Raw genomic sequence first — 17,979 nt, 5'->3', positions numbered from 1 at the left:
CTGACAGTGGAGCCTGGGCTGAAACGCTTCACTCCTTGAGGCTCAACCCTCGCCTGTTGAGAAATGCCAAGACATTCAATGTGAATATTTCACTAAACTCGAGGGGAATTTTTAACAGGTATACCATTTTTATATACATATATATGTAGTCATGTTTGTGTGTATGCATGTGTGAATCAGTGTAAGTAGTCTTAATTTCAAAGTGAGTCTTTCATAGAATCATAGAATGCTTTGGGTTGGAAGGGTCCTTTAGAGATCATCTAGCCCGAAGCCCCTCCAGTGAGCAGGGACAGCTTTAAATAGATAAGGTTGCTCAGAGCCCCGTCCAACCTGACCTTGAATGTTTCCAGGGATGGGGCCTCCACTACCTCGCTGGGCAACCTGTTCCAGTGCTTCACCACCCTCATTGTAAATTAAATTTCTTCCTTATATCCAGCCTAAATCTATTCTTCTTTAGTTTAAATCCATTATTCCTTGTTCTGTTGCAACAGGCCTTGCTAAAAAGATTCTCCCCATCCTTCCTGTAGGCCCCCTTTAAGTACTGGAAGGTCGCAATAAGGTCTCCTTGCAGCCTTCTCTTCTCCAGGCTGAACAATCCCAACTCTCTCAGCCTGGCCTCGTAGGAGAGGTGCTCCAGCCCTCAGATCATTTTTGTGGCCCTCCTCTGGACACGCTCCAGCAGGTCCATGTCCTTCTTGTGCTGAGGGCTCCAGAGCTGGATGCAGTACTCCACATGAGGTCTCACCAGAGCAGAGTAGAGGGGCAGAATCACCTCCCTCAACCTGCTGGCCACGCTTCTTTTGATGCAGCCCAGGATTTGGTTGGCTTTCTGGGCTGCAAGCTAACATTGTTGGCTCATGTCCAGCTTTTCATCCACCAGTACCCCCAAGTCCTTCTCTGCAGGGATGCTCTCAATCCCTTCATCCCACAGCCTGTATTGATATTGGGGGTTGCTCCGTCCCAGGTGGAGGACCTTGCACTTGGCCTTGTTGAACCTCATGAGGTTCACACAGGCCCACTTCTCCAGCTTGTCCAGGTCCCTTTGGATGACATCTCATCCTCCTGGCATGTCAACCAACTGTACCACTCAGCTTGGTGTCATCTGCAAACTTGCTGAGGGTGCACTTGATCCCACTGTCTGTGTCATTGATGATGTTAAACAGCACTGGTCCCCATACGGACCCCTCAGGGACCCCACTTGTCACCGGTCTCCATGTGGACATCGAGCCATTGATCATGACCCTCTGGATGCGACCATCCAGCCAATTCCTTATCCACCAAACAGTCCACCCATCAAATCCATATCTCCCCAGTTGAGAGAGACGGATGTTGTGGGGGACCGTGTCAAAGGCTTTACAGAAGTCCAAGTAGATGACATCTGTTGCTTTTCCCTTCTCCACTGATGCAGTCACTCCTTCATAGAAACCCACTGGGCTGGTCAGGCAGGACTTGCCCTTGGTGAAGCCATGCTGGCTGTCTCGAATCACTCCTCTGTCTTCCATGTGCTTGAGCATATCTTCTAGGAGGATCTGCTCCATGATCTTCCCATGCACAGAGGTGAGGCTGACAGGTCACTAGGTCCCAGGGTCCTCCTTTCTTCCTTTTTTAAAAATGGGCACAACGTTCCCCTTCTTCCAGTCAGCAGGGACTTCACCTGACTGCCATGACTTTTCAAATGTCATGGAGAGTGGCTTGGGAACTACATCAGCCAATTCCCTCAGGACTCTGGGATGCATCTCATCAGGTCCCATAGACTTGTGTACATTGAGGTTCTTCAGGTGGTCTTGAACGTGATCTTCCCTTACAGTGGGAGGGGCTTTACCCCCCTGCTCTCCATCTTTTGGTCCATTGACTTGGGAGGGGTGAGGAGAGGGGTTGCTGGTGAAGACCAAGGCAAAGAAGTTGTTGAGTACCTCAGCCTTCTCCTCATCTGTTGATACAAGTTCGCCATTCTTGTTCATCAGAGGGGGTACGCTTTCTTTAACCTTCCTTTTCTGGTTGACATACCTGTAGAAGCCCTTCTTGTTATTCTTTACATCCCTTGCCAAATTCAGTTCCAGCTGCGCCTTGGCCTTCCTGACCCCATCCCTACACCACCAGGCAGCTTCCCTGTACTCTTCCCAGGACACCTGTCCCTGCTTCCACTGCCTGTGCAGTTCCCTCTTGCTCTGTAGTTTGACCAGCAGGTCTTGACTCAGCCGTGCTGGTCTCTTCCCTTCCTTGCCTGATTTCTTACACTTGGGGACTGAGAGCTCTTGCGCTCTATGGAAGATGTCCTTAAAGATCTGCCAGCTCTGTTCCATTCCCCTGTCCCTGAGGACCGTCTCCCAGGGTGTCCTTCTGACTAACTCCTTGAAGAGCTGGAAGTTTGCTTTTCTAAAATTTAGGGTCCTGACTGTACTACTCTCTTTTCCCATGTCCCTCAGGAGCATGAACTCCACCAACACATGATCACTGCAGACCAGGCTGCCTCCAGTCTTGACATCACCAATGAGCTCACTTGCATTGGTGACCATCAGGTCCAGTATCGCATCCCCTCGGGTAGGGGTGTCTATTACCTGGCTTAGGAAGTTGTCATCTATGCATTCCAGGAATCTCCTGGATTGCCTACAGCTTGCTGTGTTGCTTTTCCAGCAAATGTCAGGGTGGTTGAAGTCCCCCAGCAGGATGAGAGTCTGCAAGCGCGAAGCATCCTGGAGCTGGAGGAAGAAGGCTTCGTCAGTAGGCTCCCCTTGATCAGGTGGCCTGTAGTAGACACCAACCACAAGGTTCCCTTTGTTGCCTCTGTCTCTGATTCTTACCCATAAGCTTTCGACATGCTCGTGGCTATTCTTCAGGGACAGCTCTTCACACGGTATTGATTTCTTTACATAGATGGTAATGCCTCTGCCCCTCCTTCCTCGCCTGTCCCTTCTGAACAGCCTGTAGCCATCGATAGCCACATTCCAGCCATGGGATTCATCCCACCAAGTTTTGGTTATGGCAATCAGGTCGTAGCTTTCTAGTAGCACAGCAGCTTCCAGCTCTTCCTGTTTGCTCCCCATGCTGCGTGCGTTCATGTAGAGGCATTTCATCTGGGCTGTTGGCCGTGTCGCCTTCTTAGTGGAACATCTTTTTAACAAGGCCTGTTGTGACAGGACAAGGAATAATGGATTTAAACTAAAGAAGAATAGATTTAGACTAGACATAAGAAAGAAATTTTTTACAATGAAGGTGGTGAAGCACTGGAACAGGTTGCCCAGAGAGGTAGTGGAGGCCCCATCCCTGGAAACATTCAAGGTGAGGTTGGATGGGGCTCTGAGCAACCTGATCTAGTTAAAGCTGTCCCTGCTCACTGCAGGGGGGTTGGGCTAGATGACCTCTAAAGGTCCCTTCCAACCCAAAGCATTCTATGATTCTATGATCCCTTGTTTCCCTTGGGGTGTTTCACGGAGGTTTCCTTGTGAGTTCCTACTACCTCAGGAGCCCCCAGCTCATCTCTGCAAGACTTCAGCTGTGCTGCAGCATCCCCATCATCCCTCTGGGCAACAGGTTGAGGGCTCATAGTAGCACCCCATCCCTCTAACCATTGCGTACCATCCAACAGCTTGTCCTAGGCAAGCCTGGTATGTTCCCCCTCCCCCTTCACATCTACTTTAAAGCCCTGTCAGTGAGTCTCACAAGCTCCTGAGCAAAGACCCTCTTTCCCCTTTGAGAAAGGTGGCTCCCATTTGATGCCAGCAAGCCTGGTGCCATGTAGGTCATCCCATTGTCAAAAAACCCAAAGTTGTGATGGTGGCACCAGCCATGGAGCCATGTATTAAGAGATTGGATCCGCCTGTACCTACCAATGTCACCTCCCACAACTGGAAGAAGGGAGGAAAAGATCACCTGCACCCCAGATTCCCTCACTAACCGTCCCAAGGCCCTGAAGTCTTTTTTAATCACCCTTGGGCTGTGCACTGCAACTTCATCACCACCCACATGGAAGAGCAGTAACAGGTAGTAGTCCGAGGGCTGTACCAGGCTGGGAAGTCTCCTGGCGATATCTCTGACCCGGGCTCCTGGGAGGCAGCAGACTTCCCTATGAGGAGGGTCCACCCAGCATATTGGACCCTCTGTTCCCCTCAGAAGGGAGTCTTCTACAACTATGACCCTTCTTTTCTTCCTTGTGGAGGTGGTAGGAATATGGGGGTTAGGTCTTTGTGGTCTTGGCAACTCCTCTGGTATAGATGAATCGACACCCACATCGTCCACTGACTGGTCCTCCACCTCTAGAGCCTCATACCTGTTGTGCAGAGGCACCTGGGGAGTCATGGTGGGCAAGGAAAGGGTTCGCTTGCTGCCCCGATTGTGGACTTGTTTCCACCCGCTGTTTCCCTCTAAGACCCTGCCTACATCCTGGTGGGGGAAGGATACTGGATCCCTTTGGTCACAGGCTTTCTCTGGAGGCTGTCCCTGGTCAGGTTTCCAGGAGCTCAGAGCGTGGTTCCACCAGTCTATCTCCTGCTCAGACTCCCTGATGCTCCGTAGCCTGTCTACTTCCTCCCTTAGCTCTGCCACCAGGCCAAGTCGATAGTCCACCTGATCACAGCGCATACAGCTGTTCCCTCCACTGCCATCTGTTCCCAGGGCAATCTGGTGGCACTCCCTGCAGCCAGAGACCTGGACGGCTGTGTGTTTCCCTGGGAACTCAGTCTGGGTGGATGCATCCTTTCTGGCTAGTGCAGGGGATACAGCCTTCCGCCGGGTGGATACCATGGCCATGCCCAGGCTCCCTCTCACCAGCTGAACTTACCGAACCTACCTCTTGAGCTAGGAGGGGGACTTCGCCTTCCCTGCACACCCTGCCCGCGCATACTGCCGTGCAAACTGACGCACCACGCCCTCCTGACGTGCCACGCCCTGTTTACCCGTCCTGTTCGCCCCGTTCCTGGTCGCTCACACTCTCTGGGGGCTACTTTTATAGGTGAGGGAGTTTGGCTGCCGTGAACATGAGGCTTCTGCCAGCTGTCTGTAGGTTGCATCCACTTCTTCTTCCTGATCGGGTGGTCTAAATGACACCCACTACACCACCACTCATGGTGGTCTGCCCCCAGATTCTGACCTGTAAGCTCTCATCTGGATCATCTCCTGTTGCCAGGCAGAGCTCCATGCATCCCTGATGCTCTCCCCATAAAGGTAGTCTCCGCTCTCCTTACCTTCCCAGCTTGCCCTTCCTAAAGAGCCTGTAGCTGTTCATTTCAGCATTTCAATTGTGTGAGCTGTCCCACCATATCTCTTTGACCCAGTGAAAAATGTCAACAAGGAAGCAAAGGCCTGCCTCATAGCCTCTACTCAGGAACTTTGTCCAACCTGCCTTCCTCTAAGCCAGCTCAAATTCTGTCTCAGTTTGTCACATGCAAAACGCCTCACAGTGTCTCCGAGCCAGCCTAAACCTGTGGGCAGCTAACCCACGGGCACTGCACCACCAGGGCAGAAACCCTCCCAGGCAAACATGTCTGCTCCAGGTGTAGTCATGCAGGACCTGACCATGAGAACTTGTGATTGCTGTGCATATTTCCGTGTGGGATAGGTGCACTATTCTGGGCAGAATAATAAAATTTCTGCTGAGCTGGTGAGACTGCTTTGGGGTAACCTGGTGATGTGAAGCAGCAGCATTTTGCTGCTGCAGCTTTGAAAAGTTGTCTCCTCAGGGCCATGAGCTGTGGGAGCAGTTTTCTGCATCGCAGCTCTCGTGTCACAAGCTTGCAACTGTTCCCCATGCAGCACAACTGCCCAGCAGTCCCAGTTAACCACCCAAGCTGCACCAGCAGCCTGCCATGACTGGCCCTTTACACTCTCATGGCACAAGCTTACAGCCCAAGGCTGGTTGGTACTTTCCGTGGTAGCTGAGCAGGGGTGGAGGGAACAGACAGAAGTCCTTGTCTCTCTCCTCTGGTAGGAGGAGGATGTGAAGGGGGCTCTTTCCACCTGCAGATGCTGGTCAGCTGCTTCCGCCCCTGCCTCCCTTCCCCGTCTCTCCCCAGCCACAGCTGCTGGTCTCACAAGCCCTCTCCCAGCTCCCTTCACCTCCTCCTGTCTCCTGGCAGACCCCCGCATGGCTCCTGTCAAGTACGTCCCACTCAGGTCCTGCCATCTCCTCCCTGTCTCTCCGCAAGCTGCGCAAAAGCCCAGGTGTCTTGCAGCCTTGCTGGGGCAGCCCTGGCTGTCATGCTCCAGGCAGGGCTGTGAGGCAGCAGTCTCCCGCTCAGGAGGAAGGCAGGCCAGCCCTTTGGCCAAAGGCCCCTGCAAACAGCTGCCTTACTGCTTTTTGTGATCCAAGAAGCCTCTGCCTTGCAGACTACCTGCTGCTCTAGCTCTGGGACCCTCACATAGTTCTGACAGTGCACCCACTCCTGCCCTGTAGACCCTTTTCCAAGAAGTATACCTGTCTTCCACCCAGAGGCTCCCAATCCTTGTTGGAAGAGCTGAAAGAATCCAACCATTTCATTTTAGGTTGGAAATTAAATTTAGTTGTGTCTCAGGTCTTCTTTGAGCCTTATAGTTGTCCACAGCTGGAAATGGCTTTATCCAGTGGTTCTAGTTCGGAGCCACTAAGCAACTGGCACTGCAAAAGTCTGAAATAGCTGATTTTCTGAGGTGGACAAAAAGGACCCTTGAACTGTAACTGGTTATCTGCAGAGAATTTTTTCTACATCTGTTTGGGGAGGAGAGAGGAAGAGATTTATTTTTATTGCCTCTTTTGTAAAATGGTGAACAGATTTGGACAATCTGGAAATATGTATTGATGTCTCAGTGTAAAGGGAATTGAGAAGGCACAGGCTGTGCGTATTCCTTCTCCATAATCTCATTAACCCATACATTCCCTTGCATCCCACTAAGTCAGTATGCTGAAGAGCAGCAAAAAGTTTCATGCATTGCTGCAAGGGAAAGTTGTATCAGGTACAAAAAACAAAGTCTTCCCTGAGAGTGTGGCACTGGAACACGTGGCCAGAGGGACTATGGGATCTCCATCCTTGAGACTGTCCAAAACCTAACAAGAAAAGGACCTAAGCAACTTCATGTAGCCTTGAAGGTAGCCCTGCTGCTAGCAGTAAGTAGGACTAAAGACCTCCAGAAGTTCAATCCCACCTGAAGTGCTCTATGGTTCATCAAAGGTACCAAATGGCAGGACAGTTTCATATTGCACTCTCACAGTACAGAAACTGCAGATAAAAGCACAATATGCAGCAACTGTCTTCCAAAGCAACTGCATTGCTTTGGCCCTATGATTCCCAGTCCTCAGGCTTCCTCAGCCAAAGTCCACTCAAACCAGACCTTCATGGCTGCTTTGAGATATATGACTGAGTATCAGCTGGCTGCATGATCTAGACATCCCCTTCTAGAGGAAAAAGAGTGCTTAATTGACATACTCTTTCCACCAGTAGTCTGATACTGCTGCTGTGTCTGGTACTGGTTCTTTGTCTGGTCCTTGCTCGATACCACACAATGGCCTTTGGCAGCTGAGCTCAGAATCTGACTTGGTTTGCAAAATCAAGAAACCAAGAGCTTCAAACATTTCCTCCTTATCTGCTAGGGCAGATCTTAGCTTATTCCTGTCTCTTTTCCTCTCCAGCTCCTGCACACCTGAGTTGCCCTTCCTGGAGAGAAGCCATCTCATTCTGAACCAGTCAATGTGGGACAACCGTGGGCAGTGTGGAGGACCAGGGTGTGTAGAGGTATGGCAGAGATAAAGCCCTGAGGTGACTGACTGGTAGAAATGTCTCTGCTGTGTGGGAGACCGTTACAGTGTGAGACTTCAGAGTCTCACATCACACAGTTCATCACTCTCACCACAACAGCCTTCCCACCACTCATTCTCCCCAGCGGGTGTCCATTACCATCAGGTGAATGTAAATCACACTGACACTGGGAGAGAGTGGCAGGTGACTTGCTGTGAGCAAGAGATGGTGCTGGAGTATTGGACCTCATAATCAGCTAAGGCCTTTGCAGGAAACCAGGAGGTTATCCAAAAGCATGTCAAGAGAAATAATTTCTAATTAGGCAGCTAAGAGAGAGCAAGGTGTTGTGTGAGCACAAAAACAGAATGTGAAAAACCTTACTCTGGTATGTGGACTATCTGCGTATAAAATAAGAAAGTGTTTGTATTTACTTGTAACCAGGTAGAGGTATAAAGGATAAAGTCACAGGATTTGTCTTAGACAACATGTGAGGTAAACAATGGGTAACCAGCATGAACTGGACAACTGAAGCGGGGTTCTGGGGATCTCTTGGATAATAAGAACCTTGCAAGGCCAACAGTACCTAGGTTACTACTAATACCTTACACAAAATTGCTTAGGAAGTGGTTTCAGAAACACCAAATTTGGGTACAGATGTAGCAAAACTGCAGTCAATGGGGAAAGAGTAATTAGATGTAGGCTCTTTACTTGGGAGGAGACTGGGTAGAGGAAGATTGGTATTACGGTGGCAAAAAGTTGGCTCCAAAAATGGAAATAAAGGAGAATAAAGTATAAAATCAGTCAAAGAACAAAGGAGGGCAGGTCTTCCAACAGCAGGATTATGAATCCCTCCAGCTTGTAATGAACCTGCCCAGAGGATCCAAATCCAGCAGAACATTGGAGGGATCCCCCTTTGACAACCCACTGGCCTCTCTGTCAGGCCTGTGTCTGAAAGACAAGGTGTGGGAGGGTGGAGTAAGGTGGGACAGGATTCCATCCTAAAACTAAGTGGTGTGGGATGGTAGGGAAAAGGGCAGTAGAAATGCAACTCAGTGCTAGTTGTGTGTATGAGGAATAAACTGTAGATGCATAATTGCAAGTAGCTGTGAGAAATCATAGAGCTGTAAATTGATAACAGAGGTGTCAATTAATTTATTGGCCATTTAATTGATTTATTCATTTCTTAGTAGTGTGTTGATTAGTTGAATATAGTCTTTTGGACCAAATATGTCTCAAGCTTGCAATCTAAAGAGGAAGGTCAAATCCTGAGGTAACACTGGCAGAAACTGGAAACATGTTTGCAGCTATGAAAGTGTTAACTCTTCACCTGCTGATTGACCTGTTTATGCTGGGCTCAGCATCTCACAAGTGCTTTTCTCCCAGTTTCTTTTATTCTGTAAAACTGTGGCCAGGCCTTTTTAGCCCTCTCTTGTGCTCCTTTCAACAGATCAGCAGCAATGCTACAGGATAATTTCCTGCCCGAGCAGAGAGTGCTTAAGGTGGGAAACCTCTTCCCACCATTCTCACCAGCTGGTACCCCCCTCTCCCGCCATGGTTCATTGTGTGGTGGTGGTACTGATTTTAGTGTTTCATGAAAGTGATTTGTGAGAAGAATGTGAATTATTTTCCTTCTCCATAAAAAAAAAAAGAAAAAGAAAGAGAAAAGAGCAGTGGTCTTAGACCCAGGTTTGTTTGGGTTTTTTTTTTTATTATTATCCAAGATACAACACAGCACAGTAGACACTTGTATCAGCATCAGGGATGGGGCAGCTCAATAACCTCCTCTTTCTTTCAACTTTTAAAAGCCAGAACAGATGTGTTTCCAGTGTCAGAACTCCTTTAAATGCCATTTCTCAAAACAACATTGTATGCTCCTCATCTGTGGTGTAGCCAGAAAAGGTAAAAGAAAACAAAATTAAAAAGGGGAAAGAAAAAAAAAAGGAATAAAGGGGGAAACAATATGGAGACAGCAGAAGTGCAAAGAAACAAAAAAAGTAGAGGAATACATGTTGTAAGGGAACATGGAAGAATTTGAGGTGAGAGAAAAGAGAGAAAAAGTGAGAAAGAGTAGGGAGGAAATCCCTGCTTTGTATTAAAAACAGAGACCTTTGGAGGAAATTTTTATAGAAAAGTCCTTAAAGACTGTGGCTGTCATGAAAAACACATACATTTCACTTTATTTCTTCACTTGGCTTGGCAAGGATCATTGTTTATTAGAGACAGTCAGGTGTATCCTATAAAGAAGAATCAGTTGTCAGAACAGGGAGAAGGAAGGTAAGCCAGCATGTGCCAGGCAATAGGGAATTTTTTAAGAGGGTGAATAGACTGTTACTGCAATAGACCCTGCACCACCATTCCTCTTCCATGTTATCCTGGCAAGGTGACAGACCAGTACCGGTCTTGCCTTCTCCTGCCTAATGCCATCCATGGACAAAATGAATGTCATCTTCTGCACCAGCTCACACAGGATACACATTTTAATCACATTTTCTGAAAACAGAATGCAGTAGTGTTTCTTTCCCACTCTTGCTTCTCTGTCTCTCTCCCCAGTGATGCCTGGCATTTTCTTTCCATCTCTTGCTGATGATGCCAGCAGCAGAAAGGAAACCAACCTCCCTTTCTACCTAGGCTGCTATCTGAGCAGGTGGGACAAAACCAGCAGGGCACACCACCATCTCCCCCACAACAAGATTCCCACTGGGAAATTTCAAAGAGACTTGCAGAGTAGGACTGAGGGAGTGGGGAGAGCTGGCTGTGCTTTCCTTGCAGAAAGAAGCAATATGCAGGAGAATGACGTGTATTCCCAGGCTGTCTTTCCAATATGGCTCTTCTGATGTTTTTTCCAGCTGATGACAGCATCTCAAAGACTGGGCATCACATGGTTTCTTGAGGAAAACCAGAAGCTAGCTCAGGTTTGAACCACAAGAGACTTTTTTTTTTGCTGCAGTCAGACCATATGTATCCTCAGAAGCGAATGTCACTGTGGCTCCTTCCCTATCCTCACACCTGAGTTCCTTGCTAAAGGAGAAGTTCATGTGCCAAGGAGTGGTGAGCATCCAGGTCTTGTTCTGACAGGCAGCTGGGATGTGGCCAGGATGCCCACCTGAAAGCAAGGACTACAGATGCCATCATGAAGTATGCTAATCTGATAAACTTTTTGTCCCTTCTACCCAACTTTCTAGTTCAATATGCAGGAATTGTCCTTCTGAAGCTTTCTAAGAGTGCTATACCTGACTGTATATCTTTACCTCTGCAATGACATCTGCTGCCTCCTGAACCAAGACAGACTTGAGACGTAATGCCTGTTTCTCATATGTTGGAGAAAGGTACCTCTTTCAGATAAATCTGTATCAAAGAGGAATACATTGAGGAAGGCATTATTCTACATCTGTGCAAACACCTACTGCATACAGAGTCCATCCCTACCTAAACCCTGAGTGCTGCTGTTGGGGTGGACTAGTCAAGGGCATTGGCTTCACTCAGAGACATGGCTGAAACTCTTGCTCAGAGTTTTACTACTTATCCTTCAACAGTAGCTGCACAAAGCAGGGACTTCTGTCTACCTTCATTTGCTGTATTGTAAAACGAATGTAAAAGAATGGGTTTGTACTTGTGTATGCATATATATGTGTGTCTGTGTTTGCAGGGAGGTGGGATCAGGAACTTCCTTTCAGCACTTCTGCAGGCAAACCCAGTATCATCTCCCATGATCCCTCTTTTGTCAGGACATCTCAAGAAAAACTTTGCATTCCAAATTTGGGGCATGGAGACTGTTTCTAGCAAGTTACATTTTCTTGCAAACCAGTCTTGTGGTGTGAATTTTGCTCTGTTCTATACCATGTCCCAGCAGCCAGAACTGCAGCTGCCTCTAAAATCTCCTGTAAAACATTGGTCACTCTGTGTGTCTTATCTGTCCCATTTTCTTCCTCAAAACCCTGCTGCTGTGGTTTCCAGAACTGACTTGGGGGAAATCAAAAAGAGAAGTCCATTGCAATGTTTCTGTTTGCTGTCTTGTTGGACAGGACAACAAAGTTTTCTCCATTGTGAAAAGAACCCAGCAACTCTAGAAAATAGGAGACCAAGACCTTGCAACAGCCAAGATTTTGGTCCAATGGCTAAAACAGAAACCTGGCAAATACATTGCTTCAGGTGGAAATGACACAAAATCGTGCTCAGATTTTTGATGAATTAAAAAAAAAAAAATCTAAAACAAACACAGAACTGATTTTTCAGGGTGTATTTTTAGTCCCAAACTGAAAACTCCCAGCTCTTCAAGCTCTCTCATTGATGAAAGGGGAGGAATATACAGACAGAGGTTTGGGGAATTTGGGGGAAGCAGAGCACTTGCTCAAGACTTCTCTGTGTCTGATTTGCAATGATGCCTCTGATAGGGGTCTTCTACCCTTTTCTCCCATTAGAAATCCCTCCTGGGGACTCTGGCTTTTATCCTTCATGTGATATTTGATTGCTTTGTCTCCCCTTCATTGCCATGCAAAGAGCACAATTAACAGTTATTGATACGTTATTTTAACTTAATCAACACAGAATATGCTGAAGGAAGAAGGAAACATTAAAGATAAGCCATGAATAATTGTTCCCTTCAGGAGTGGGCAAAGCACACTCCACGGAATGCTCTTCTTTCAAACTCTGCTCCAGTGATTTGTAGGACCAATATCCTTTCATGAAACAGAGAGGGCCTTTTCCGCATCATTGAGATATCTACTGGACCTGGAGTCAAGGAAAGTACTGGAGGATCAGGGCACCCATCTATGAAGGAGGAGAGTGAAAAGGGGCACAGTAGGTCCTTGATATTAGCCTGAGCAATTTCATCCAGGACTGATCTTCAGCTTGGAAAGAGATGCAGGGGCACAGGCTGGGAACTGAGGTCCTTCAGAGCTGGGATTCTGTGGCAGGCTTGCTCACCCTACACTGCAAGACAAAGCATTTGTGTGGGTTCAGACCAGATTTTCATAAGCTCTTTCATGAGCTGCCCTTTCTCAAGGATACTCCTTCAGGTCCTTCATCCAAAGTGGAGATTCCTTCTTCAGACAAATTTGACTGCCAGTTCACAAATTCGATAGCAACTTGTGAAGCAAAGGATGTTATTCCAGTTACTGTAAGTGCTAGAGTCTTTGTTTCCCTTGATGTGAATTGCAGCACATTTTTCTGCAAAGAGTAAATTGGGTTCCCCAGGTTTCCAGAACCTGTAAAAGAAAGTTCCTCTATTGGGAATGCACTGGCATGCATGACAATGGGAGTAAAGTCACCTCAAACAGTTGTGGAAGAGAAAGGGGAAGATTACTGTAATACAGATCAGGAGCTCTGGCAAGGCAAAGTCTAGTCATATTTTTGACCAGAAAACTAGTCAAGTTTTCTGACTTACAGTGCAGTTAGGGACAGAGACCCCTCTCTGACACATACCTGCCTTACACAGTGTATTGGTCACTTGGACCGAGGGGTGTGAATTACAGGACCTTCCTCACTCCCCTGGGATACTCACGTGGCTGCCTTCTTATATGGAGTCTGATCCACCCACTGCCATTGCCCATTTTCGTAAGCAGTTAAGCCTATGTAGTATTTTGTTTCATAGGCATTAGTAGATATTCCTTTCGCCAAGTTGAAGAGAAATTCCTGGAAAAAGCACAATGTCCATGAGGTGCAGGACTGAGCAGAGGGAGGCGGCAGGGGTCCCTGTGGGGTGGGGCTGGTGGCAGAGGGGAGCTGGTGCTGAAGGCATGCAGAAAGGACATCCCCCTCCCCCGCAGGAGCAAGGGGGGGCTCTGAGTCCCCTCCAGGGCCTGGCACCGTGTCTCTGGCTGCTGTGCCCCTCTCTCAGCCCTGCACGTACCTGCTCTGCTCTGGTGTTGATCACCACCAGGTGGGAGCCCATCCCAGTGCAGTTCTGCTCACTCTCAGGCCACCCCATCAGATCATCTGACAGGTAATAGCAGCTGTTTTGAAAGTGTTTCCAGCCCCTCGGGCAGCACATCCAGCTTTCCTCTGTGGGGGAAAAAAAAAAAACCTGCTTTTGAACAAGATGTGCTCTCCTTCATCTTAGTGACCTTAATGTAGGGCCCCAGTGTTAGGGAAAGGGTTTGAACCACACTTTTAATCTGAACAGAGGTAAACGCTCTCCTCCATGCTCCACAAGTAGAGCTGTCAACAGCCTGACAAGGCTCCTGTCACAAGGCCCCTGCCTGAAGTGTCTTTCTTTTTCTCTATCTGTTCTGTCATGTCCATGCAACCTCTGTTTGGTGAGAGACACAGTTTCTGCCTTACCCTTCCTGAGGAAGCGAGATGGGAAGTAGTTGGCGCGCTCTCCTCTGGGAACACTTTCATCAGGGGAGTGTTGTCCAGGTGTTTAGCTCTCAACTCATGCAGACTGACAGACATGTACTCTAAACTGCTCTCTGACAGCCTTGCCGCCACCACAGGCAGTTCCCCACACTAGCCAGGTTTTCCTAGAGATCTGCCTTATAGCCAGAAAGTCACATGATGGATTAAAAAAACACAGATATATTATCTCAAAGCATGAGGTTACATGCTTTGAGGCTATATATATCTGTGATCTGTGTATGTTATAGTCTGGATGTATCTCTGTATAGAATATAACTGAAAAGTTTATCCAATAAAGTCAACAAACAAATACACCCCTGTATGTGCTACCTTAGATGCTTGCTCGGAATCTCAGACCTCACAGGGACTCTCTTCATGGGTTTCCCAGCCAGGAGCTCTTCAGGCAGTTGCATGCAGTGATGGTGCTCTGGTCAAGCCAATGCTCCAGCCCACCCACAGCAAGCAAGCACATCATATTCATACTACAAGGTGTACCCAGATAACTTGTGCCCTTCAAGAGCTGTCTTCACAGCACAGAATCTCACATGTCATTCTTGGCACCAAATGGAGGGAGTAGGGTCCAGTGCGTGGAACAGCTAGCAAAACTTTTGTTAATCTAACTGTGCTCTTATATATTAGAGCCACTCAAGGTGCACCATTAAGTACCTTTGTAGAAAGAGAGACCGTGGCACTAGAGAGCATCAGAAAATATGCAAAATCAAGTTCAAGCAGTCTAATGAACTTGGAGCTCTCTGTCTCTGTGCTGCCCACCCTGATCTTTCACTGAACTGCTGGAGGATGGCCTGTAGCCATCATGTACTCTGCAAAACTTTTTCATCCATTTCTAATTCCACAATGAAAGCTAAAGTTTTCCCACATGACTAAGCAATGCTGGACAATTTCTTCTGAATTCTTAAGTGTGTTTGTTGGGAGAGTCTGTCTGCTGTTCAATGGACATGCTTGTGCCTCGTGTAGCTAGGCAGGGTTTTTTTTTTTTTCTACAGGGAACAGCAAATTGAGCATGTGTGGAACACAGCTTGTCTGGCCTTCCATAGATGCCCACCAGAAGAATAGGTGGACCATGCCTATTTTATACCTACAAACACCTCTTTATCATGGACTATAAAGGGAGTCTGAACAGCTAGCTCATATGTACTCAATGTGTAGCGGTTAGCCCCTGTGCTAACTGCAACCTGTTTTCTGAATGTGAGAACAGATGTCCAAGTGGAGTTTGGGAATCTGCATTGCAGGAATTCTAGCACTTGCCATGGCCATCACTTCATGTGTGATTGCAGCCCAGCTCTCCAGCTACTCTAAACTGCGTAACAACATCCTCCTACCACTCCTACCTCTGTCCCTCACAGTACCCATGATGCTTGTGTGAACAGGCAGTAAGCCAGCACAGGGAGTGGAGCTGGATTGAACCAGCCCTTACAAAAGGATGAAGCACTTTCAGCTAGATTAGTGAACTGGACTAGCAGTTGAGATGTTGTGTGAGGGCCAGTGAGAGGGGAAGAGTCAGAAGGGTGGTCAAAGGTAGGTCTGGAACAACCCACCCTCTTCCACTGGCCCAGAACATATTTTCATAGCATCCTAAGTAAAATCATGTAATACAGCATTTTCTTTCCTCAATTCTCCAGCTTCCTTCCTTAAAACAATCCAACTTTGGCTGACAACCATGTTCCCAAACTCAAAGGCTGACTGACACCAGAGTAAATTTTGGTGAGGTTCTTAGTGTTGCTTATGAGGCTCTTAGCATCACTCACTTTCGCCTGCAGATACGTTGGGGACGCAGCGCCACTCTGCAGTGTTCTGGAGCAGAGTCTTGTACTGGCCATAGCTTCCATGAAGGAAAACAACTGGGAAGAGAGGAGAGAAAAGGAAAGTGCTACTGTCATCCTTTCTTCCTCATTGATGAGCAACCTGTCCTATTCTCCACCTTCTGGATTAGAGTCCCCACAGAGACTCTGTTACATTAACAGGCTCTGAAATCTGTACTGAACAAGGAGATAAGAAACAACAGGCCATTTCTCCCACTACTGGTCACTCTCTCCTTTGAACAGGCATTAATGGGATGAGCTCCTCTCACCTCTCCTGCCTGAGAGACTCATTTTCCCAGCTGACAAAACCAGCTTAGACATCCTTTGAGGATGGGGTCAGAAAAGGGTCAAAGAAGTCATGGGATAAGTTTAATAAAGGTACAGTATTAATACACATTCCCTCTTAATCTTCCCAGCCATTGCAGCTTTAGAGCACCACTCTTACCCTTATCAAGAAAGGGTAGAACTGTTGAGTGCTGAGGCCTCACCCAAGGGAGTTAAGAAGAAGCACTGAAGAGTCATCACAGATCAATATGATACTCCAGGACAGTATAAGCGAAGGATTTCCCTTTTGGTCAGTCCAGGCAGTGTGGGTGGGATGCAGCTGGAGCATTTTGATGGATTCACCCCCACCCTGCTAAAATATGGGCAGCCTGGTACCAGTATTTCCAAGGAGATCACACTGGCTCCTTGGCTGCAACATTTTCACAGGGAGCTCTGAGAGACAGACCAGGTCAGGAGAGCCAACATCCAACAGCCAGCCTTCGGGAAACCTACTCAGATACCCTCTGGCACTAAAGAGACTTCTTAGCACTTGGTGGGAGGGGAGAAACTGACTGGTTTCATCCAGCCCTGGCTTTATTCAGGCACGTGGGAAAGTGAGAGGAGTAGTGGGAAGGCCCTGACCGGGACCAAACCTTAACTGTGGAAGGGACCTTACTCCCTGACTAAGAGGGCAGAGGCAGAGGAGGGGCATCTGAACAGGCAGTTTTGGTGAAGGGCATTTGCCTGCTGGCAGAGAGACTAGTATATTATTTTTCCATCTGACAAAATGCAGTCAACTGCTCCCTTCATCCCAGGAACCCACCAAGGCAGACGGTTACAAAGGCAGTTTTGATGGCAAGGACAGAAACAAGGAAGACCCAGGGGTTCAGCCAGGAGCAGCTTCTCTCTTCTGCTGGGGCTGAAAAACACAAGGCAAGAGTGGGAATCCCCCAGCCCAGAGTTGGGGCAGGATAACCCCGGTGGCTCCATGCCCCAACAACCTGCTGGTACCCTTGTTCCAAGGACTGGGAAGCCCCACAGGAGCTGTAACCAGGTCCTGCTGTAACCAGGTCCTGCTGCCTGTCATTAGCAGTGCGCAATAGCGCATAGTCATTCAAGGGAGTGACTGTCCAGCTCAGTGTTTGCACAGGCAGACACACAAAAGAGATTGTTTCCACAGGGAGAACGGGCACTTGGAAGCTCTTGGGAGAGCCCTCGCTTGGTTCTCCTTAGAGACACCAGCGACGTGAGCAGTGCCTTGTGCTTGTCTTGATGCAGATAGTTTTACCTGGATAATGATACTAGAATAGCACTCTTCAGTCCCATTGTTAACAGAAAAAACACTGAAGGGGATGGCAGTCTTCCTGGACTTTCATTCCCTCTGGCTCTGGGAAAAAGGTCATTCTCCCAGCCCAGGCACTCCCCAGTTCCCTCATCTGTTGCTTTGCTCTTGTCCTAAGCCCCTTCTCCTGGTATGAGGCTAGCCACTGTACCATGCCCATTATCTATCCCAGCCCTGTATCTTCCCCACCCCCTCCTTCTTCTACAGAGGACAAAAAGGAAGGCTTTGTGGTTACCTGCAGTTCCAGGACTGACTCTCCCTCGGCGTTTCATTATCTCTACCACAGTATTACTCTTCTCCACCAGGAGTCCACATTACCAACATGGCCATGAATATGGCCTTCCTCCTGCACAGAAGACTGCACGAGGGCAGCTCCCACACTGGTGAGGAGCCTTCACAGTCTCTAATCCAGTGTGCAGAAAAAGCTCTATCCTGGGTGTTCCCCATGGCACATGGAGATGGGGGAATTTTCATCATTTCTCTGCTGGGACATTTCACAAGACGCTCATTGCAA

The 17,979-nt window shown here is 48.0% G+C and overlaps 1 protein-coding gene across 1 annotated transcript; it reads right to left on the bottom strand.

Moving 5' to 3' along the window:
• Nucleotides 1-12,747: 12,747 nt before the first annotated feature.
• LOC104026713 (C-type lectin domain family 4 member E) lies at nucleotides 12,748-17,737 on the bottom strand. The gene is made up of 6 exons (XM_009480883.1): nucleotides 17,701-17,737; nucleotides 16,947-17,042; nucleotides 15,806-15,898; nucleotides 13,552-13,703; nucleotides 13,204-13,334; nucleotides 12,748-12,907 (listed from the first exon to the last, which is right to left on the bottom strand). Exons 1-6 carry the CDS (start codon nucleotides 17,735-17,737, stop codon nucleotides 12,748-12,750), a joined length of 669 nt encoding a protein of 222 aa, XP_009479158.1.
• Nucleotides 17,738-17,979: the final 242 nt, after the last annotated feature.

The sequence above is a fragment of the Pelecanus crispus genome, chromosome 1, assembly GCF_030463565.1.
Source record: "Pelecanus crispus isolate bPelCri1 chromosome 1, bPelCri1.pri, whole genome shotgun sequence".
NCBI classification, from domain to species: Eukaryota; Metazoa; Chordata; class Aves; order Pelecaniformes; family Pelecanidae; genus Pelecanus; species Pelecanus crispus.
The sequence above is the reverse complement of the archived record's forward strand: the minus strand, read 5'-3'. Positions and strand labels throughout refer to the sequence as shown.

What these genes read in the sequence shown, in the direction of transcription:
- LOC104026713 (XM_009480883.1), bottom strand. Translation starts at nt 17,737, where the DNA reads ATGAAACGCCGAGGGAGAGTCAGTCCTGGAACTGCAG. An exon ending in CAACGTATCTGCAGGCGAAA is followed by an intron (nt 13,704 to 15,805) that starts GTGAGTGATGCT and finishes TTTCCCCCACAG; the next exon opens with AGGAAAGCTGGATGTGCTGC. An exon ending in CCATATAAGAAGGCAGCCAC is followed by an intron (nt 12,908 to 13,203) that starts GTGAGTATCCCA and finishes TTTCTTTTACAG; the next exon opens with GTTCTGGAAACCTGGGGAAC.